The following is a 24457-nucleotide window of genomic DNA, read 5'->3' as shown; positions in this document are numbered from 1 at the left end:
CAAGTTGACTTATCTTATCAAATAGTAAATATTTGTTTGTAAATATCTGATTTGGTTGTAACTTCACTGTAGTGATAGCAATACAAACGACCTTGTATGTAATTCATAGGTGTCTTCATCTTGTTTTTATCAAAGCTATACACACATATCTGTTACCTTTGTTTCTAGTCTGTTGCATCTGTTTGCCTTTCCTCTTTTTTTCCTCTTCTATTAATCCCAAACAATGCATATTGCCACTGTAGGGTAAAGGGCTACTGTGGTGGTGAGTGATAAAGGTTGTTGTCATGATCACGGTTTTTGATAATTTTTGGAGGTCCAGTAACCTATTTGTGGCTTCCTTCCACCTTTTGTCCCTAGTTATGCATGATTAATAGAGAAAGGACAACCTCAACAACTAACTGGATCCTAAGTTTTTGTCTTGATCTTTTCCATTGCTTTGTGGTCTGTTCTGTTTCTCTAGATTTCTATCTGTTGTCTGGAGATCTCAAAAGGTTACCTGCCCAAAAAAATGTTTTGGTAGGTAAGTATGAGGATCGAACCCGAACCCTTGAGGCAAAGTTGTAAATTAAAGTGTGAAAAAAAGAGTGCGACAGTTTTAACCATTCGGCCACCGCGAGATGCTAACAGAAACACATTTTAATTTATTTAATTACTTGGATTTGGCAGGTGCATGTTTTAATGACTTAATGAGGTCAAGTTTGACTGCGGAATAGTATTTCATTTACTGCGGGAACGCTTTTTTTTTATTTTTATTTTTCCAAGATGTTATAGGAAAAAGACTAACCCACATGCGGCGAGCAACAAATGTTGAATATTTATCTTCCCGAAGTCAAGCAAATTAAATATACAGGCGAGCTCCGTTAACTCTGAGATATTACGATTTACATGTGATATAAAAAGTTTTAAAAAGTTGTTAGGCGACCGACCGCTTCTCTGAAAAAAGCCTTTTGTAGACACAGAAAAAGCGAACACACATACATACATTTTCGCTTTTCTATTTATAGATTTAAAAAAATCGGATTTAATTGTCTGCAATTTTCATTCAATTGAACTCTTTCTATCAAAAATTTTAATGCCACATTCATAAAATCTTCTAGGGTTTTAATTGGACAGGTAGACTAATTCATTTTTTTTTTTTTTTTACTGGAAGTCTTAAACTCAAATCATTTGGGAAATATCTACTTGGCTTAAACCTGACATAGAATATTTTTAACTAGTCAGTTGCTACTAGGAGGTTGGTGAGATTAGCTATATATGGTCTTCGTACATAAAGGCGTTAAGAAACATTGTTTTCATCACCCCTGTGGGGATAGTCAAATAAGAAGCAATTCTTAGTGAAGAAAAGAGTAATTAGTCAAGTTAACAAAAATATGTAGTTAGTGTATGTATGTATGTATGTGTGTATATATATATATATGTGTGTGTGTGTGCAATGCACACAGGGTGATGTGATGCGCAAGTGTGTTAGCTATAAGGTAGCGTCTTGGCTTACGCACCATCTCGCTCTCAGCAACCACCACTGGCTAGCCTTGCGCGAAACGAGAAGCCGAGTGCATAAGTCTTCTCCTGTCAGTACACAGCCTCTCCATCATCAAGACCTCTGCTGTGCCTCCTCGTGGTTACACACGGTAATTGGTTGTCATGCGACTCCAGGCTGAATCAGTAGAGGATCTCGGAACAGTAGGGAGTCCCAGAGGGACTGTGCTACGGCCCACCGACGTGTGGACATGCCCTGACACATTACCAATCCCTATCCCAGCCATGGGTCAAATGGCCTCACTGCCTTGTGAGAGCCATGGAAATGGATAAGGCTAGGGGAGCAACCCCGACAGAAACGACGGAGTGGAGCCCCTTAGGCAGTTGGATGGCATACTTGCCTCCCTCCGGCAGCTCCTGCACCCTTGTTCGTCCCCAGCCGTCTCGACTATGTCTTGCCGTTGGAATTGGGCGGGCCAGGACAAGAGAGTGAGGCCGATGCATCACAAGTCCCCCTCACTATAATCCAAATCCAGCGCAAGTCAGGGTGTCAAACATTGCGTCAACACCAAGCCTTGTGGCGATGAGCGAGCGGCAAAGCAGCAGGTGTGGAAATCGCTGGGAGCTGTAGCTACAAACCTGCACACAGGCGGCCCAGAAACTGGTCGTACTCCATTCGACCGAAGCAGTGAGGGGGTGCAGGCAACTGGCTGGCCGACCGAGCAGTCCTTTTCAGGATCTCTCTGCTCGCCTCCATTGCATGAGGACGGGGCGATAAAAGGAGCCCTAAACATAGCTGCTTCAACATCACCCCTGGCCAGCATACCGTGTCTGGCGGGGTTTCCCTCACAGCGGTCGAGACATGAGAAAGAAAGGGTTGGTGCTTACCTTAGCATCCTGGAATGTTCGTACTTTGCTCGACAACACCAGAGCTGACCGACCCGAGAGAAGAACTGCTCTCGTAGCAAGGGAGCTTGCCCATTATAAGGTAGACATCGCAGCCCTCAGTGAGACTCGCCTCTCAGACAAGGGTCAACTGACAGTCAGGTGGCGGCTACACCTTTTTTTGGAGTGGACGCAGCAGCGAGGAGCGCAGAAAGGCTGGCATGGGCTTCGCCATCAAGACTGAGCATGTGAGGAAGCTGGTCAGTATCCCGGACGGCATCAATGACCGGTTGATGAAGATGCAACTCCCGCTCAGCAAGGCAAGAACCGCCACACTGATCAGCGCCTACGCACCAAACATGACTAACCCCAAAGATACCAAGGACCAGTTCTATGAAGATCTGGAAAGCCTCATCTCCGCTGCTCCGCAGAGAGAGAAGCTCATCGTCCTCGGCGACTTCAATGCCTGCGTTGGCACGGACCATTCCACTTGGGACCGGGTCCTTGGCCACCATGGAGTGGGCAAGTGCAATAGCAACGGCCTACGGCTGCTCAGCCTTTGCGCTGCACATGACCTTTCCATCACCAACACCATGTTCCGCCTACCCACCCATAGCAAGACGTCGTGGATGCACCCACGCTCCCACCACTGGCATCTGATTGACTACGTCATCATCAGGGTAAGGGACAGGAGAGACGTAAGATTGACCAAGGCTGTGTGTGTGTGTAGTGCCGACTGTTGGACAGACCACCGCCTGATCATATCCAAAATGTGCCTCTACATCCAACCCAAGAGGCGACCTCAGGGCCAGAAAGTCACAAAGCGCCTTGACCTAGAAAAACTTAAAAGTCCAGATGTCATCCATGAGCTACAGGAAGCAATCAACGACAAGCTATCTGTCCCCCTCACCATCTCAGACACTATTGAAGATCAGTGGGCACACCTCAGAGACTCCACCTACTCCATCGCTCTCAAAATCATTGGACCCAAGCAAAAGAAGCACCAGGACTGGTTTGATGAAAATGACTCTGAGATTCAGCCCCTCCTGGAGGAGAAATGCCAACTTCTCCGTGCACATCAGAGTGACCCCAAGTGTTTCGCAAAGAAAGCTGCCTTCATCAACATCCGCAGCAAGGTGCAGGCCAGACTCTGCTCCATGTAGGATGCCTGGCTTAGCGCCAAAGCAGATGAGATCCAGGAGCATGCCAATAGCCATGATATGAGGAAGTTTTACGATGCGCTGAGGGCTGTCTACGATCCCCAGTCCTCTAGCTCCTCCCCCCTGCTTAGCTCCGATGGAACAACTGTCTTGAATGACAAAAAGCAGATCCTTGATAGATGGGCGGAGCACTTTAACAGCGTGCTAAACTGACCATCTTCCATCAACGATGAAGCCATCGACCGACTACGCCAGGAGCCTATCAACGAGGAGCTCGACATCCCACCCTCGTCAGAGGAAGTAAGCAAAGCCATCAAGCAACTTTCCTCTGGGAAGGCCCCCGGCCCCGACTCAATTCCAGCAGAAGTATACAAAGCTGGTAGACCTACACTGCTTTTAAGACTGACAGAACTCTTCCAAACCATGTGGAAGAGTGAAGAATTACCCCAAGATTTTCGTGATGCTACTATCGTTCACATTTACAAACGCAAGGGAAATCGTCAGTCATGTGACAACCACCGCGGGATATCCCTTCTTTCCATCGCTGGTGCACCTTGAAGATGGTCGTCTTCCCGAGAGCCAGTGTGGCTTTCGAGCGAGCTGCGGGACGACTGATATGATCTTTGCTGCACGCCAACTGCAGGAGAAGTGTGTCGAGCAGCACCGGGGCCTCTACACCACATTCATCGACCTGACCAAGGCCTTCGACACTGTTTGCCAAAATGGCCTCTGGCAGATCATGGAAAAATTTGGTTGTCCAGACAGGTTCATCGCCATTGTCAGGCAGTTCCATGAGGGCATGACCGCTCGTGTCCTGGATGACGGCGACCCCTCAGAGCCCTTCCCTGTGACCAACGGGGTCAAGCAGGGCTGTGTCTTAGCCCCGACGCTCTTCAGCATGGTTTTCTCTGCCATGCTCCAGGACGCTTTCAAAGACAGTCACTCTGGCATTGTCATCAAGTACAGATGTGACGGGAAATTGTTTAACATCAGGCGAATGCAGGCAGTCACGAAAGTGAGGGAAACCATCATCAGAGACCTTCTCTTTGCCGATGACTGTGCCCTTAATGCCCCAAATGAGATAGAGATGCAATGTCAAATGGACGGATTCTCCACCAGTTGTGACAACTTTGGTCTCCCCATCAGTACAAAGAAGACAGAAGTTATGTACCAACCCGCCCCAGGAGATGCATACCATGAACCCGGCGTCACTGTCAAAGGGCAGAAGATCCATGCTGTGGAGCAATTCACCTACCTTGGCAGCACCCTCTCCCGCACCGCCAACATTGACATTGAGGTTAACCATAGGATCTCCACAGCAAGCAGTGCATTTGGAAGACTTAGAGACAATGTGTGGAAGAGGAGAGGCATTACACTCGCAACCAAACTGAAAGTATACCGAGCGGTCGTCCTGACAACCCTACTCTACGCCTGCGAAACTTGGATGCCATATAAAAGACATGAAAAACAGTTGAATGGCTTCCACCTCAGATGCCTCCGTAATCTTCTCAACATCCGCTGGCAAGACAGAATTCTTGACACAGAAGTTTTGACGCGCGCAGGGCTCCATACCATCACCACCATAATCCGCAAAACCCAGCTCCGGTGGGCAGGCCATGTCTATCGCATGCACGACAGCCAAATCCCCAAACAACTTTTCTATGGAGAACTCAGCCAGGGAAAGCGGAATGCAGGGGCCAAAAGAAACAATATAAAGACTGTCTGAGAACGTCCCTAAAAGACTTTGACATCAGCCCCCAGTCTTGGGAGAGTCGCGCTGCTAAACGTTCGGCCTGGCGTTGTCATCAGCCTAGGAGCTGACAGGGCAGAGAATCAACGCATGACACATGACCAGCAGAAGCGCAAGAGGAGGAAGGAGAGAGCTGCCAGTTCACAGCCTGCCGATACCGCCTTCACGTGTCCAGAGTGTGGAAGAGTCTGCCGAGCACGGATTGGCCTCATCAGCCATCTCAGGAAACCCCTGATGCCGAACTGATTGATACCTTGGTCATCGTCGACTTCGATGGACGAGCAAGAAGAAGAATATATATATATATATATATATTGATGTAATGAAATAACCTAACATCCATTCATAGATGAAATGAACTATGGATATATTAACCCTCTCACGTGACTGAGGCAGAAGCAAAAAGACAGGAAGAGAATATGAAAATATGTTGAGTAACTCTTATGTCACATGTATTCCTTTGTAAATAAACCCCTTTGTCTTTCACCCAGAACCCCGTGTTTCTTGCTGTATTCTTAAAGTAAGGATATAACAAATAGCAACAGGATCCGAATTCACAAAAAGGAAACTTTAAGCAAAAAAGATATTGGACAACGAATGGAAAAAAATACTGCACGGAAAAATTCAAATACTGAAAAAAAAAAAAAAAAAGCTAAGACACAAAAAAATTTTTTTTAATTCAGTCTGTTACGGCCTACTGAAAAAAAACAAGAAGAAATTGACATTTCACGAAGCACTAAAAAGAACAATTTTTCTCAGAACAGATGAAAGTTGTCCATTTCAAATTCTTTTTGTTTCATAAGAAAAAATATGGCGGAAAAGAATGCATGTATGCTGTTGGTTCAGTGTCAATTTCGTGTGTGTAACCCCCTCCAAAAACCTTATCTACAAAAAAGTGTTTGTTTTTTTTGTTTTTTTGTGGCTAAAAAAAATCTATTCAGTGAATTTATTTAATGCTTTGTGCAGATACTGTTAACCTTTTGTTTTATTACTGTGTTTTAAAAAAAAAAATTCTTCAACATGGAACAATTAGCAGAGTTTATAAAAACTATACAATTAGCACTGGCGGCCCAACAAAGCCAAATGGAATTTTTACAAAGAACAGTTAAAACAAAATGAAGTATTAAAAACAATATTAATGAAACAAGAAAAAAGGATTGTCAGTTCACTCCGGAAGGAATTTCAAATTCGCTGATAGAATTTTTATATGAACCAACTAATGGCTTAACGTTTCCAGCATATTATTGTAGATACAAAAATATTTTTTCCAAACGATGTCAGGCCTGGTTGGATGAAGAAAAAATTAATTTACTGTTGCAAAAACTGGGTTCCCATGAAAATACCAAATATGCCAATTTTATACTCCCGGGGAAACCCGAAGATATTTCTTTTAAAGAGACTATAGAAATTTTATCGAACATTTTCGGGGAGCGGGATAGCTTATTTTATACTCGTTATAGGTGTTTAAATATTTTGAAACAAGATGAAGATTTTATCGCCTATGCTGGGAGAGTAAATGCCAAATGCAAGTTATTTAAGTTGAAAGACCTAAAAGAGGACGTGTTTAAATGCTTGATATTTGTGCAAGGATAAAGAGATTTGTTCTAGGATATTATCCATTATGAACCAAGACATAGAAATAACCTTCCAGAAAGTTACTGAGGAATGCCAGAAACTGTTAAATTTAAAACGGGATAATACTAGTATCGAAGAGAAAAATGTTGACAAAATACAAAGTGACCACTATGTGAAAAAAAAAATACTGTAAGACATGTGGAGGAAAGAATCACTTCACAAGAGTGCTACTTCAAAAGCAAATATGCTATAAGTGCAGGTGTAAAGGACACAGGTCAACAGTATGCAAAAAAGAAATACTGTAAGCCTGAAATATAGACCATTGATTCTAAAAAAGAATCCATGTATGGTAAAAAAAGGAAATATATTGAAGTTAGAATTAATGGCCAGAAAGTAAGCGGTCTTTTGGATACTGGAAGTGACATATCCTTAATTGATGAAACGACATCAAAGAAAATTGGTTCGCCAAAGCTGCAAAATACAAAGAAAATTGCCAGAGGAATGTCTGGAAATAGATTAAAATTTAAGGGTGAATTTTATACTAATGTGACCCTGAATGAAAATACTGTAAAAACTAAAATGTATGTGATATCCGGAAAAAATTCTAATCTATTCGGTATAGATTTGATGATACTTTTCAATTTATGGGAGAAACCATTAAACTCATTTTGCAAAAGAGTAAATTTGACAGGATCTGAAAGTCCCAAACTGCCAGGAAAATTTGTTAGGGATTTGAAGAAGGATTTTAAAAATGTATTTTCTGAAGGTCTGGGTTGCTGCACTAAAACGGAAGTGAAATTTGAACTGAAAGATGAAGCAAATCTGTGTTTAAACCCAAAAGGAAGGTTCCATATTCGGCATTAGAAACAATCGAGAAAGAATTAAAAACACTCGAAGAAATTGGAGTAATAAAAAAAAAAGTGAATTACTCTGAATGGGCATCACCCACAGTTTGTGAAAAAGAAAAAAAAAATCAGGGTATGTGGAGATTTTTTGACGGGCTGAATGATTGCTTAAAGGATCATAACTATCCACTCCCTACCCCTGAGGAAATATTTTCTAAGTTAATTGGAGGAAAAATTTTCTCAGGAGCATATTTGCAGGTCAAAGTTCACAAAGATTGTTCTAAATACCTGACAATGAATACTCATAAAGGATTATTTTCCCTAAAACTATTGTTGTTTGGGTTGAAAGTAGCACCAAATTTATTCCAACAAATTATGGATACCATGCTAGCAGGCTTGGATTTCGCAATGGCTTATTTAGACGACATTTTGATAAGAAGCAAAAATGCTGAAGAACATAAAAACCATATTCGTAAGGTATTCGAGAAAATAGCAGATTATGGATTTAAAGTGGCTTTCGAAAAATGTAATTATGGTATGGACAAGATTGAATATTTGGGACAAATAATTGATTGGAAAGGTAGAAGACCTAACCCAAACAGGACAGAAGCAATTAGACACGCCTAAACCAGAAAATATAGTGAAGTTAGTCATTCTTGGGTCTAGCAAACTACTATAATTCTTATATCCCAAATATGTGTGAACTAAGAGCACCATTAAATGAATTATTGAAGAATAAAAAATGTCTCTGGACAAAAGAATGTGAGGAAGCATTCCAAAAAATTAAAAGATGTTTGTTATCGGATCTAGCGTTAGCACATTACGATCCAGAAAAGAATTTAATTGTAGCGACAGATGCGAGCGAATACGGTTTAGGAGCAGTGGTTCTACACAGAATGGAAGATGGGTCTACTAAACCAATTTCTCACGCCTCAAGGGTTTTAATACCCGCTTAAAGAAAGTACAGTCAGATCGAAAAAGTGGGTCTGGCGATTGTGTATGTCGTGAGCAAGTTTCATAGATTCATTCATGGAAGATCTTTCGTCTTGGAAACGGACCATAAACTATTACTATCGATTATTGGTTCGAAAAATGGGATTCCTACTCGTACGGCAAATATATTACAGAGATGGAGTATTATTTTGCTAAATTACGATTTCCAAATGAAACACCTAGCATCTAGTAAAATTGAACATGCAGATGGTTTGTCGAGATTGATCCCCAGTAGAACTGAATTTGAAGAAACTGTTATAGCAGCACTAAAAGAAGAAAATGAACTAACAGATATATTAATAAATACTGTTAGGGAACTTCCTGTTAGACTTGAGGAAATAAAGAAAGCAGCGAAAACAGATAAATATATTAACAAGATAAAAAAACAAGTGGGACAAGACAAAAAGAATAGAAAAGGATTAAGTGTTTCCATTTTCTATGTGTGATGAAACTCTGATGTATGCAGACAGTGGTAATAACGCAAGTATTACAAAAGAAAATCCTAAAAGAATTCCAGATGGCACATCCTGGAATCTCCAGAATGAAGGTCCTAATGAGATGATTCACATACTAGCCTGGAATGGATCAGGACATTGAGAAAATGGTGAAATTATGTAAAGGTTGCCAACTAGCCGCGAGATCTCCCCCTCCCCATACATTCAAAACTTCTTAGCAAATATATAGGATAACACTAAATCCAAATGCTAAATTATCCCCAGCTGAAATTATGTTTGCCAGGAAGGTACATTCGGTGTTCGACTGGTTAATCCCAAGAGAAAGAGTAAAAAAAAAAGTATCAAGGATAATGTAAGGTACAAGACTTACAATGACGGGGATAAAGTTTTCTTCAAAAATTATCTTGGAAGAAGGCATAATCTCAAGAAAAATTGGGAGAATGGTTTACATTATAAAAGGGCAGACTTTTTTTCCACAAAAAACATATTAACCAACTGAGACTCTGATACATAGAAACAGTCAAAAATCAAGAGTTACCAATGGAAGTGCTATATGACACTTTCCATATACAACCTCCAAACAAGGAAGTACCACTAACTCAGAAATCCATACACTCTCCAAAAGTAAAAAAATCGGCAAACACAAATGGTGAGGAGAAGTGAAAGGAAAAGGACCGAATTTTTTGGACAAAGGCTAAAAAGGAAAAAATGGTAGAAGCAAAAGTCTATGGAAGAATTTAGCTTGGGGGGAAGGTGATGTAATGGAATAACCTAACATCCCTTCATAGATGAAAGGAACTATGGATATATTGACCCTCTCACGTGACTGAGGCAGAAGGAAAAAAGACAGGAAGAGAATAAGAAAATATGTCGAATAACTCTTATGTCACATGTATTCCCTTGTAAATAAACCCCTTTGTCTTTCACTCATAACCCCGTGTTTCTTACTGTATTCTTATTTGCAGTAAGAATATATATATATATATTATCTAAAAGGAAATCCATCCCAGATGTAGCAACAGTACTCTTAGGACTTATTTTATTTTTTAAGAGGTCTACTTTAAACCATTAAATAGCTTTACAAGATTTTTGAGAGCTTGCCACTCTGACTGTTAGTAGTAGGATTTAGGAACAAATTTTTAAGGGAGTGTCAATCGGAAGTAGAGCAGTGTAAGTTTTTTTACTAACTCTTCAGCATTATATCCCCCCGCCCCCCCAAAAATACATAGAATTTATCTCCCATTGCAAAAAGCTTAACTGCCATAAAAAGCCAGACTGGCTCAAATATGAGGGATCATTCTTCATTAAATTTCACATGCAGTGCGAAAAACATTGCTCTCCATGTCAGAGTTCTCGATTCCAGATTTTGCCCTTAGCCATCCCAGCATCTTAAGAAAATCTTTGAATAAAAACGAAACATTAATGAACATGGTTTGTTTTTGTTTTCATTACATTGGATTAATTCCTTAACTATCATTCCATTAAAAACTGACAAGTTATAAACTCTTGACTTAGAATGAGTGCTTTGTCAATTTTATGGTTTAGTATCATTAAAGTTGTGCTCTGTCTTCAATCCTGCACTGAATAGATAGTATAATACTAAGTTCGCTGCATTTTATAACAAAGGCCAATAGAAAATTTCAGCGCATGGTTCGGTAGTTTCAGAGAAACAGATACAAAGGAATCTAACATAGATAATTATTTTAGATTTTTTTTCTTACTAATTACTGCACCAATTAAGAGGTAAAGGAGAAAAATCAAATATTTTCACATTTTGTTTTTTTAGTATCTTACTTTCAGGAGACCATGACGACTGCGTTAGTCCTCACAGGCTTACAGCACTATTTACTTACTTTTGGATGAAGACAAATTCAATAAAAAAAAATCCGTTTTCAATGTAGGGAAAATCCAGCTCTCAAAACCACGGGTATCTTCAGCATGAGACGAAAATGAAAATTGTTTTAGTCTAGAAAAAACATTACATTTTGATGTTAGTACAGCACAGTCTACTGTAACTGTGCAGGTTGATGCAAGGATGGTAACCCCAATTGAAATTGGTACAATTATAGTAACAAATTGAGGTTGCAAGCACTGCTCCAGCATGCCGTTTGTAGTTGCATGTCATGAGTAGACCTCCTTTGCATGCTTCCATGAATAGTTTGGTGTTGTGATTCCTTTACGGTTTGGCACTCTTTCTAACAAAAACATTATCTTTTAACATGTCCTCTTTGTATTAACATCATTAATCTGCCCACCAACCAGATCTTACTAAAGCATCCCAAGCAGCAGCAGCAGCTATCCAAGCTTCATAAAAAAACTCTTCACTTACAACTTTATCCTTCAGTTTCATCATTATTATGACTGTCTCCATCTGTAGATCTTTGGGGCCGGGCAACAAATGTCAAACAAAGACCATATGTGGGGGCAGCCCCACATATAAGTTATTGGTCAATGTAGGGGAAACCCTTCATACCAATTGTCACTATCCAGATCCCCTACTCCCCAGAGAGCTGGTCCCCATTTCACCCTTCACTCTCCACATTAAAAAAGCAGCCTTGTGCCTAATTTGCTCAATGGGGAAGCAAATAAATACTATCTGTAGATCTTACCACTGAAATCATTGCTAGATGGCTCTGCATAATTCATCACAATTGTGATGACCAATCAGACTTCTACAGCCCTCATCTAGAATAGCAGCAATGTTATGATAGCTTCTTGTCCACTTGCTATAACATTAATCATCACTATCACAGCAGCAATTGAGACAGTAGCAGCAGCATCAAAACCAAGAACTGTCAAGAAAAGATGACATTTTGACCAGAAAAAATCCTCATCCTATAACAACCCATCCTTTCCTAATGGTTCACTGAATCCTTAACTGTTTTGTGAAAGATGTATATTTATTTCTTTGAAATAAAACCTACCTGTGTGTTTTGTTACACATGCGTTAGATTTTCTTCCCTTTTAATCTTGTATTGTTCATCATGTATCTCATTCATTTACTTTTTATTCCTTGTTGGCATGAGTCATGTCTGTTTCTTGTTGGCATGCTGTCACTATAATGGCACCATTTGAGATTAAATTTGATATGGATTTGATTTAATGTGTTCATTCTACTTGGATATTCAATTTTTTTTTTTTTTTTTTTTTTTAATCCAGATTGATAATGAAGAAGATCTCTTGCGGAAACTCGCCTGCAACAGTGGCAAAGGCGGCAACACCTTGGTGAAAGTTGTCTCTATTTTTGGCAATACAGGCGATGGCAAATCACACACACTCAACCATACATTCTTTGATGGCAAAGAGGTGTTTCCAACATCTACCTCTCAGGACTCCTGCACAATTGGTATTTGGGCTGCCTATGATTCCAGAAACAAAGCCATTATTATTGATACGGAAGGCATGCTTGGCGTAACAAAGAACCAAAACCAGAGGACCCGCCTTTTGCTGAAAGTCCTTGCCATCTCTGACATCGTAATCTACCGCACCAGAGCTGAAAGATTGCACAATGATCTCTTTTATTTCCTGGGTGACGCCTCAAATGCTTACGTCAAACATTTTTCTGAAGAATTGAAAGCTGCTAATAAACGGTGCAATTTGAATCTCTCGCTCTCAACAATGGGTCCTGTAGTAATCATCTTTCACGAAACGATGCATACAAAAGTGCTTCAGGCAGGTAAGGCATTTAATTTATATTTGACTAAAAAAAATTTTTTTACTTTTTTAGATTGCTTAGAATTTAAAGAAAAAAATGTGAAGAATTTGAATTAGGAATAAACAAAGATATTTTGTGAGGTTTTAAAACTTGAACCTAAATAGTATTTTAGCTGATATATACAGAATTTGATTCGGACTTGCCAACTTCTTGATAATTGTATCGGGTTATTGGCACTATAATGTACTTCACTGCAGTTTATTTAAAAATTGCAGTAGTGTATGCATAACTGATATGAAAGTATCAATTATGACTGAAAAATCCAAATTGGTAAAGCAAATAATCTATATTTTAATTGAATAAAATTTTCTTTTTCCTGTATAAGTTTTTAAAAATGTGCAAATAAAAATTTATAACTAAAATGACTTCACTGCATCCTGATCAATGCCGGATAAGTACAGCTAGTTTATATTTTTAAAGATATGCATAAAGAATTTTAATGGTTTAATGTTATTATGTATGGTACAATAACTATTAATTTATACAAAAGATTATATGAATATTTTTAATTTGGATATCCAGAGCCAATAAATAATCACCCCACTCTCTCAACTGAGGTTTTATTTTATTAGACACTATATACTCTTTTGAGAAGAGAGCACTTTACCAAGAAATGAATATGGTGAAAGATCATCTGTGATCCATTTTCTGTCTCTATCATTGTTGGATAATCAAGGCATGTTTTTGTGAAAGTTGCAGTTAAATTTGAAATGTTTTTTTTTTGTTGTTGTTTTTTTCCAAAATAGCAAAGAGGACTGGGTAGGTGTTAACTTTTGTGTAGTGTTTGGTCACTTATTTAAATTGATTCCAACAGTCATTGCTACCAAACAACTTATTTTTTTTAATTAAAACAATGTTTTCGTAAAATAAAATAACATTGACATTAAAATTGAGGGAGGGATAGTCCAACTGGAAAGATTGACAGAAGTTTAAAAAAAAAAATAAAACTTTTTAAACTCTATTTTGCAATCCATGGCCCCGGATAATGTTAGTACCCTTAGTTTGAAATAAATTAAAGTATTTTATATAACCACATTCAAAACATACATTTAACATTTTTACTTTTATCTTTTGTTTCTGTCTCTTTGCTTAATTTTATCCTTTTCTTTCTTTTTGCCTTTTTCCCCCACTTTTTTTTTTTTTTTTTTTTTTAGGAACTCATTTTGGATTGTCATTGTATTCTAAATTGACATATTTAATCAGATGTATAACATATTGCATGTGCAAATATAATAACTGTAGTGGAGTTGGAAAAGGTGAAAGTAGGAACACGACGACTTGGTGAGAATAAGAACATTTATATCAAGCAAGGGTTAGTGGTACAGAAAAGGTTAGTAAGTCTGTGGGAGTAGTCTCTGTATGACATCCAGATAGCTCTCATTGAGCGGTCTAGACTTGCTGATTATATGCCTAATGGACAAGTCCATCTTAGCGGTTATGAGGGTGTGTATGTGACCCCCCCCCCCACGCTTCTTTGTTCCGGAGGAAAAAAACGTTAATATTTCTTTTTTTTTTTTTTTGGGGTCGATAAGGGGTTCAGTGACCTTTCTCTTCCTTGTCGATCGGCGCTGTTCTAAGTTTGCTTGGAGAGGCTCGATATCGAACATATGATATAACGTATCACTAGCTTCTTCCTCGACTTAAGATGTACCTTTGCCATCATCATGACAACATCTAATTTGATTTGGGTGTCTCTTGTGAGTGGTGGTAGGGCCTAGAACGATGTAGGTTGTGTTTCCAATTCTTTTGTCAATTGTGCCCTGTTCCCAAAACGATGTATTGTTTCCGTATGCTTTAAAGAAAACTTTTTCTCCTGGGTTATACTTTTTTTGTTGGAACGGTAGTGGTCATACCTGAATTTGTTTGTTTCGGCAGTAGTCTTTCGAATACTGGTCATATTTTTCGTACAAACATGGTCTCTGCAGGAGACATTGCTTCAGGGGTATTCGGGTTCGGTGTAATCCTGTAAGAACTGTTGTAAGGCCTTATCTGAAGGTGTTTTCCCATGATCTTCTGTTTTGTGGAGCAAATGAATTCATCTTCTTGGGCTTCTCATTTTATTTCATGTAGGGTAACTGCTAGTTCTTTAATCATATTAACTAGCGGAGCGAATTGTACATTCCTTTTTTTCCTAAAAATTTGCTCTGCATTGGGTTTCAGTTCAAATTTGTCTGTTGCTTTCCTACATTTACCCAGACCCGCTGAAAAAATTTCAGGAAAAAGCTTTTTTAGATCCGCTTTAAGTTCTTGTTTTTCTGTAGAGAAAGATTCTACTTTTTGGCAAAAAATCCCACAGATTAAATTCCTGAAACCAATCGGTCCCAAACAAATTTTCTATGTTCTTGAGCACAAATAATTTAAGTTTTTTTGTTGTACCATTAAAAGTGACATTTATAGTTAGTTCTCCTTCAAAATTTATTTTTTCTCCAGTTACCGTTTTTGCTGACTTGCCAGTTTTATGCATAGTCAGCCTATTTAAATTTCTCCACATCTGTAAATTTATTGATAAATTCGACCCTGAGTCTCACTGTAATTTAACTTCCTTGTCTAAAATTCTTACTAAGACGTATTTTCGACTTATTTTTGTCTTTCTTATTCATTCTTATCTGTTGAACCCGAATTTTATTTTTCCTCTGCTGTTTGCAGTGTAAGCTTTTGTGTCCTAGTTTTTTGCAATCAAAACATTCTTTGGTGCGAAAAAGACAATCCTTTGACCAATGCAAGTTTCCGCAGCGAAAACATGGGGTTGAAGGCTTCTGGTTACCTTGTCTTTCGTGCTTGAGTGGAAGATAGCTGCCAATTTCCATTTTGTTTTTTTGAGAATACCCCTTAGTTGTTCTCTGTATGTTCTTTATGTGTGCAATACCAGCTTCTTCAATGTTCTTTGAGTCTTTCTTGATACTAATGATCCTTTGGCAAGCTTTCGACAGCTTTTGTACAGTTAAGCCTGGTTCACTTTCCAGTTTTGACAAAACTCTTCAACAGATCTCAGTCTCTTGCCGAAATTAAACCCTGGACGAATATGAGGCACTTGAAATCATTGGCACTCAATTCTGACAATTTAAAATCGTCACAGCATTTGTTAACAATTGAAGCAAAAGTCAAGTAGTCCACATCGTCTTTTTTCGTAAGGTTCAAGCATGTCCACCATCTATGGAACAGCAATGTTTTCAAACTAAATAGTTCAGTTAGTCGTTTAACAGTTTCCTTAACCGTCAGATCACTAGTCTTTTGTGGCAAGATATAGTCGATGAATTTGTCATGTTCCGTAGCCCCTAATTTGCTGAGTAGCAAATGGACTTTTTTTTTGGTCTGCCCAATTTCCACGGTCGATATTGTACAGATCTTCATACTGTCTGAAATACATTTCAAATGTTTGATTTTCTTCAGGACAGTAGGTGAAATTATTTATTATTCTTAGTACCGCACTCTGGGGAAATCCTGTATCGCTCTCTGTAGCTTGATTCCTATTCATTAAAGCCTGGAGTAGTGCTTCAGTTCTCTCTTTTTGTTCTGTTTGTAATGCAAAGAGTCTGTCATCAGCTCTTTTGCATTTGGATCATTCTTTCTTCTGCCTGCTGTAGTCTATCGTCAGCTTTTCTTTGCTGGTCCATTTAAAATGCAATTAGACGTGTTATCTTCTCTTTCACATCTTCCATTGTGTCTTTCTTTTATTTTCTCAAAGAGAAAAAAAAAATTCTATTCTTTTAAGGGAATTTGTCACTTAAAAGTTTTCCCTTGCGGTGACTTCCGTTTATAATTTATGGACTAGTATACTCTTCAGTAGCTGTAGCAGAAGTGCAAAAATTATAGATTAATTTTGCATACAATTATTTACTTGTTGACACGTGTTCCTTTTGTCTCAGATATGCCAATAGTTCGGAAATGGAGACAGATTTTTTGTTTTACCGTAGAGAAAAAAAATATATAATATACAACATAATATAAAATATACGATATAACACATACAATGTAAAATATACAATATAAAATATACAAGTGGACGTGTTCAAAGTTACGGTTTACAAAAAGAAAAAAAAATTTCCAGGTTCCTATTTTCAGTAATAGATATCATTGCACGAGCAGTATTTTTTCTCGCTCTGCTGGCGAGCAAAAGTTTAACAAACCGAAAAGTCTTTATTTTAAAAAGTGCTTTAAAAAATTGACAGGTGAAAGAAAGGAACAAAATAGAAGGTATCATTTCCTTTCAATGCGCATGTGTGCCGTTGCAAAAAAAAAAAAATGGGGAGGAGGAAGCAAAAAAAATTTCTTTTTTAAGTCATCAAAAACAAAAAAATGGCTTCCCAGCATGTAAAAAGAATATTTGCCTTTTTATCACACTGTCTTTCTTCCTTTTCTTCTCTCTGTATAGTTCAAACAAACAACTAGTCGGTCACAATGCCCACTTTGTCATAAAACAAGAATTCATTTCCCGAAATTTCAGTAACAGAATAAAAAAAATCTTCAACATGTAATTTGCATAAACAATTGTGTCGACCCATTCTACAGCAAATTAAAACAAGATTGCTTTTTTTTTTTTTAGCAAGCATGAAAAAAAAGAAATTCTACTTACGATTTCTTTGAGTAGATAAATTTAAGTGTAGACTTTTTATTTTTATTTTTTTTATGCTACAATTTTTCCTCGTTGAACTTCTGTTGTTTTGCGTTGTAATTTAGTTTGCAATTTACCCTTTCGTACGTTTGAAAGTTGAAGTGTTGTGCGTGAGTTCTTTTTAAAAAATTTTACATCCTTGTCGCCATTGTAGTGGAGTCGGAAAAGGTGAAAGTAGGAACACGACTTGGTGAGAATAAGAACATTTATATCAAGCAAGGGTTAGTGGTACAGAAAAAGTTACTAAGTCCATGTGGAGTCGTCTCTGTACAAAATCTGGGTAGCTCTCATTGAGCGATCTAGACTTGTCCATTATATGCCTAATGGACAAGTCCATCTTAGCGGTTATAAGGGTGTGTATGTCCCCACAACAATAACCAAATGTCTTCGGAGTTAAAGCCTAATATCAGTAGTCAGCAATGTAGCAGATTTCTGACAGATTCTCTCATACTCTCATCACAACTTTAGGCATAGAAATTCAAAATTACTAATTCATAAGAAAATTAGTAAATTGTGATATGCATCCATAGCCTTGAGCCCCTGGAGGGGTATATGCCATCTACAACTTTGTAGATGCTTTTGTAGTGAGGAGTTTTTTTCGTGGTGAGGGTGCTGGCCCCATGCTCAACCTTCCCAGAAGGTACATACAGCGCTTAGCCTTCCCAAATGGTCACCCATCATTGGCCAGGCTCAACATTGCTTAACTTTGGTGATAACAGTATGATTGTGCCGTACTTGTGACGTCATGAAGGTTTATTTTGGAGTAATGTATTAAGCATAGTGGCTGATTGAGATTAGATAAAACTCTCAACAGGAAATGGAAAAATGTTTTATAAGGTGGAAATAAACTTTAATTTGTTTACTTGACTCACCCCTTCCACGGCATCAAAGTAGGAGTCCAGTGCCCCCAAAAGGGTTACTCTGGATGGGTGCAAAATTAGTCATGATTTGGCCTCGTCGGTATTCCCAATAAATCGACCATAAGTCAAATTAGACTCCCAAAGATTAATATCATGGATGATGGCCGCCATAGACCAACTAGAACGGATACTTCATTTTTATCCCAGCCTAAAGACAAGATAGCTACAACCAACAGGAGTTAGAAGCTTGTACTAAGATGATTAAAAATAATTTCATATGAAAAAAAAATGTGCGTCTCTCAGATATAGCAAATTTTCATGAATTAAGATTCTCTAAGAATTTGTAAATAAAGGATTGTTAAAATGATAGAAAAATGGAATTTTTCTATAAAATTGGTTTACAAAGATATTTGGATACACTTGAATGTATGTGGCTAGACATAACTTTGAATTTCTCCTTTTGTTTTAAGGAATTACATAGTGGTTATGTCAACTCCTAATAGTTTTAGCTATTGTCATTACTGTATATACCACGTGATGATAGCCACGCTCAGTGTCTAGTCGAAAAGTGATGGAATTGTAAGCATCTTTATTGCTGTCTGGTCTGCAACCTGTAAAGACCCTAGGATCGATTCATAGAAAGGTTAGGTAGGAATTGCTATGCTGTCTAGCCTGAGTGATTGTTGTATTGTAAATACCCTCCTCCCTACCTCCATAAAGTGGCAAGTAATTCAACAAAAAAACTATAACAAAAAAGGAAATAGTTCATCAGCAGAATAAAAGTATAAGTATTAGTAGAAAGACAATAAGGAGAAGGTGATTCACCAAGGCATACAAAGGTGATTAAAGATGGGGATGTTTAATGAAGGTGTGGCAGTGATTGGAACAAAGGATCAGACACAGAGGTCAATATATTTAGGTTAGTCAGTTAAGAGATCTCAACAAACCACTAATGTCAATGTTAGCATTTAGTCAATGGTATCACACACTCACACATACAAAGTACAACAATTATCTGCAAAATGTATTGGTTGTTTTCTTCAGTTTTTCTTGCATTGTCATTTTTTTTTTTTTTTTTACTTCTGAACCTGTGTTCACCCTCTTGGCAGTTGCCAATATGACCTGGCCAGAATAAAAAGAAAACTACAGTACACATAGCATTAGGGTGGCAATTTTTAGGAAGGTTGACATGGTTTCACTGTGACCAAACAACTTTGGGATTTTACACATGAAGAGAGCAACCTTAGTGACATGGCTCTAGCTGGATCTAATATTTTGACCTAATCCAACTTGCATAATATTTACAGATATTTCATTTGATATTTCTGAAGAATTGATGTTTCTTGAAACTTTAGTTTTTGTTTTTTCTTTATAAAGGTGCTGATCCTGTTGAAATTTCATTGAGGGAACGCTTCAAGAAGCTTGATAGTAGTTTTGAAGGATTCAGTGACCTGAAATATGTTGGTGTTCAAACACAAGTGCCGCCAACTGACTTTAGAAGTTTACGTCAAGTTGTTAAAGAGCAACTAAACAATCGGTCCATACGTTCACCTCGAAAACCAGAAATTATTTTCAAAGTCCTTAAAGTAAGTAAAATGTTTGCTTATACTTTTAAGTTTTATGATTCTATATAACAGACCTTGAATTATTGAATCTTTTTGTTGTTTATTCTTATGCAATATAAACAGACACCATGATTATAAATATAAAAACTAAAAGTATGAACCTTTCAAGTTGCATAATCTTATTTGCTGTAGTATGGGTTTGTGTTAGTTTCAGTGGTGAGGAGTATGCTTTAAAATACATTCTGGTGCACACACTCTTTCATGAACATGCGGCCTTTCTTCCTGGTTTTCCTTTCTCCCTTTTTCTTATGCAGCTAAATCTTTAAATCATTTCCCTTTTTTTTCAACACAGTTACAAACTAAACCTTAATAGTCATCAAATAAGGGTTTCTCTCTCTCCGCCCCTGTGTGTATCTCTCTCACTCCGCCCCCTGTGTGTTTCTCTCTCTCACTCCGCCCCCTGTGTGTTTCTCTCTCTCACTCCGCCCCCTGTGTGTTTCTCTCTCTCACTCCGCCCCCTGTGTGTTTCTCTCTCTCACTCCGCCCCCTGTGTGTTTCTCTCTCTCACTCCGCCCCCTGTGTGTTTCTCTCTCTCACTCCGCCCCCTGTGTGTTTCTCTCTCTCACTCCGCCCCCTGTGTGTTTCTCTCTCTCACTCCGCCCCCTGTGTGTTTCTCTCTCTCACTCCGCCCCCTGTGTGTTTCTCTCTCTCACTCCGCCCCCTGTGTGTTTCTCTCTCTCACTCCGCCCCCTGTGTGTTTCTCTCTCTCACTCCGCCCCCTGTGTGTTTCTCTCTCTCACTCCGCCCCCTGTGTGTTTCTCTCTCTCACTCCCCCCCGTGTGTTTCTCTCTCTCACTCTGCCCCCCCCGTGTGTTTCTCTCTCTCACTCTGCCCCCCCTGTGTGTTTCTCTCTCTCACTCCGCCCCCCCTGTGTGTTTCTCTCTCTCTCTCACTCCGCCCCCCCTGTGTGTTTCTCTCTCTCTCTCACTCCGCCCCCCCTGTGTGTTTCTCTCTCTCTCTCTCTCCGCCCCCCCCCCTGTGTGTTTGTCTCTCTCTCCGCCCCCCCCTGTGTGTTTCTCTCTCTCTCTCCGCCCCCCCCTGTGTGTTTCTCTCTCTCTCTCCCCCCCCCCCCTGTGTGTTTCTCTCTCTCTCCGCCCCCCCCCCTGTGTGTTTCTCTCTCTCTCTCCGCCCCCCCCCTGTGTGTTTCTCTCTCTCTCTCCGCCCCCCCCCTGTGTGTTTATCTCTCTCTCTCTCTCCGCCCCCCCCTGTGTGTTTCTCTCTCTCTCTCTCTCCGCCCCCCCCTGTGTGTTTCTCTCTCTCTCTCTCTCCGCCCCCCCCTGTGTGTTTCTCTCTCTCTCTCCGCCCCCCCCTGTGTGTTTCTCTCTCTCTCTCTCTCCGCCCCCCCCCCCTGTGTGTTTCTCTCTCTCTCTCTCTCCGCCCCCCCCTGTGTGTTTCTCTCTCTCTCTCTCTCTCTCTCCGCCCCCCCCCCTGTGTGTTTCTCTCTCTCTCTCGGCCCCCCTGTGTGTTTCTCTCTCTCTCTCTCTCTCTCTCTCGGCCCCCCCTGTGTGTTTCTCTCTCTCTCCGCCCCCCCCCTGTGTGTTTCTCTCTCTCTCTCTCTCTCTCTCCGCCCCCCCTGTGTGTTTCTCTCTCTCTCTCCGCCCCCCCTGTGTGTTTCTCTCTCTCTCTCCGCCCCCCCCCCCCTGTGTGTTTCTCTCTCTCTCTCCGCCCCCCCTGTGTGTTTCTCTCTCTCCGCCCCCCCTGTGTATTTCTCTCTCTCTCTCTCTCTCCGCCCCCCTGTGTGTTTCTCTCTCTCTCTCCGCCCCCCCCTGTGTGTTTCTCTCTCTCTCTCTCCGCCCCCCCCTGTGTGTTTCTCTCTCTCTCTCTCTCTCCGCCCCCCTGTGTGTTTCTCTCTCTCTCTCTCTCCGCCCCCCCCGTGTGTTTCTCTCTCTCTCTCCGCCCCCCCCCCTGTGTGTTTCTCTCTCTCTCTCCGCCCCCCCCTGTGTGTTTCTCTCTCTCTCTCCGCCCCCCCCTGTGTGTTTCTCTCTCTCCGCCCCCCCCTGTGTGTTTCTCTCTCTCCGCCCCCCCCCTGTGTGTTTCTCTCTCTCCGCCCCCCCTGTGTGTTTCTCTCTCTCTCTCTCTCCGCCCCCCCTGTGTGTTTCTCTCTCTCTCTCGGCCCCCCTGTGTGTTTCTCTCTCTCTCCGCCCCCCCCTGTGTGTTTCTCTCTCTCTCTCTCCGCCCCCCTGTGTGTTTCTCTCTCTCTCTCTCCGCCCCCCTGTGTGTTTCTCTCTCTCTCTCTCTGCCCCCCTGTGTTTCTCTCTCTCTCTCTGCCCCCCTGTGTGTTTCTCTCTCTCTCTCCGCCCCCCTGTGTGTTTCTCTCTCTCTCTCCGCCCCCCTGTGTGTTTCTCTCTCTCTCTCCGCCCCCCTGTGTGTTTCTCTCTCTCTCTCCGCCCCCCTGTGTGTTTCTCTCTCTCTCTCCGCCCCCCTGTGTGTTTCTCTCTCTCTCTCCGCCCCCCTGTGTGTTTCTCTCTCTCTCTCCGCCCCCCTGTGTGTTTCTCTCTCTCTCTCTCTGCCCTCTGTGTGTTTCTCTCTCTCTCTCTCTGCCCTCTGTGTGTTTCTCTCTCTCTCTCTCTGCCCTCTGTGTGTTTCTCTCTCTCTCTCTCTGCCCTCTGTGTGTTTCTCTCTCTCTCTCTCTGCCCTCTGTGTGTTTCTCTCTCTCTCTCTCTGCCCTCTGTGTGTTTCTCTCTCTCTCTCTCTGCCCTCTGTGTGTTTCTCTCTCTCTCTCTGCCCTCTGTGTGTTTCTCTCTCTCTCTCTCTCTCTCTCTCTCTCTCTGCCCTCTGTGTGTTTCTCTCTCTCTCTCTCTCTCTCTCTCTCTCTCTGCCCTCTGTGTGTTTCTCTCTCTCTCTCTCTCTCTCTGCCCTCTGTGTGTTTCTCTCTCTCTCTCTCTCTCTCTCTCTCTCTCTCTCTCTCTGCCCTCTGTGTGTTTCTCTCTCTCTCTCTCTCTCTGCCCTCTGTGTTTCTCTCTCTCTCTCTCTCTCTCTCTCTCTCTCTCTCTCTCTCTCTCTGTCTCTGCCCTCTGTGTGTTCCTCTCTCTCTCTCTCTGTTCCTCTCTCTCTTTGCTTAGGCAAATTTGTTTCCCCAACACCCACCCACCATCTATCTACTAAAAATTGTGCCGATAAAATTTTAGCATAGACAAAATTCCATGATATAAACATCAAAAGCTACCCTCACAAAATGTCCAGAATTAAACAAAATAGAAACATATATCCCCAGGCTTCCTGAACTGCCAAAAGTTCGGCCACTACAAAGAATATGGCACCAGGAAAACAGTATACCCAAAATGTAGCAGTGATGAACAGCAGGAAACAGAATGCCGACGAAACATAAAAATACATCATTCCAATTCCTGAGCCAGGAAAGGGCCACTCCAACCCTATCGTCCCATCGCTCTAGCAAGTTGTATCTGTAAAACAATTGAAAGGATGGTTGATACAAGACTGATGTGGCATCTAGAAAAATATAACTTCTCCAGACTCCAAAGTGGATTTAGACAAAACCAAGGTACTAATGACTAGGGGTGTGACAACAGAATATTCTTTGCATTCTTTTCACTCTCGGGTATATATCAGACACAGACGCGATTAATCAACAGAGAACCACATCCATCTATATAAAAACATAAGATATTAACGGATATATACTCAAGAGTTAAAACACCAAAAACATATGCTGTTGTCACCATCTTACTAATGACCAACTTATTCGACTAGAAACATTTTTCTGTAACGGTCTAATAAGAAACCATGTGGTGTCAATCTTTTTTGATCTTGAAAAAGCGTATGACACCACATTGAGGTTCGGCATGCTGAAAGATTCATAATATGGGAATCAGAAAACCTAGTTATGTTTAAGAATTCCTATCTTACAGAACATATAAAGTATGCTTGGGAAATGTAACATTAGACCAATACATGCAAGAAACAGCGGTACCACATGTACTATGTCACCCTATTTCTAATTAAAATCAATGATATAACTGAAACTGATAACATGGGATTTGAAAAACCCTATTCGTTGATGACTTCTCTATAACTTACTCATCACCAAACATGCTAACTATTGAAAGACAAATGCAACATTGTTTCAACAAAATAGACCATTGGATTAACCAAAATGGATTTAAAATAAAACCACATGTATCCACTTTTGTAGGAAACAAAAATACCACCTTGACTCACAGCTTAAACTAGATGGACAATTAATACCAGTAATACAATATACAAAATTTTTAGGAATTAATTTCGATAAATTAAACTTGAAGGAGCACATTAACAACTTAAAACAAAAATTCTTAAAAACAATAAACATCTAAAAAATAATATCCAAACTAGACTGAGGAGCAGATCAGGCTACAATGCTCAAAATATACCACTCGCATTTCGGATCCAAACTCGACTATGATTGTACCATATACAGCTCCACTCACAAATCCTACAAAAAATACTAAGCATACAGAATCAAGGTTTGAGATTCAGCCTGAGAGCTTATCGAACCTCAACAGTGAA

The 24457-nt window shown here is 40.3% G+C and overlaps 1 protein-coding gene across 1 annotated transcript in view; it reads left to right on the top strand.

Moving 5' to 3' along the window:
• The window catches only part of LOC145256380 (zinc finger FYVE domain-containing protein 1-like), a 119956-nt gene that overhangs the window by 38762 nt on the left and 56737 nt on the right, over window positions 1–24457 (top strand). Inside the window, exons 2-3 of the mRNA XM_080115209.1 lie at window positions 12299–12815; window positions 19704–19912. Coding sequence (XP_079971335.1) covers window positions 12299–12815; window positions 19704–19912 — 726 coding nt within the window. The remainder of the gene's footprint in view (window positions 1–12298; window positions 12816–19703; window positions 19913–24457) is intronic.

This window comes from Euprymna scolopes, chromosome 32 (genome assembly GCF_053919585.1).
Source record: "Euprymna scolopes isolate OS-2025 chromosome 32, ASM5391958v1, whole genome shotgun sequence".
Taxonomy (NCBI): Eukaryota; Metazoa; Mollusca; class Cephalopoda; order Sepiida; family Sepiolidae; genus Euprymna; species Euprymna scolopes.
The sequence above is the reverse complement of the archived record's forward strand: the minus strand, read 5'-3'. Positions and strand labels throughout refer to the sequence as shown.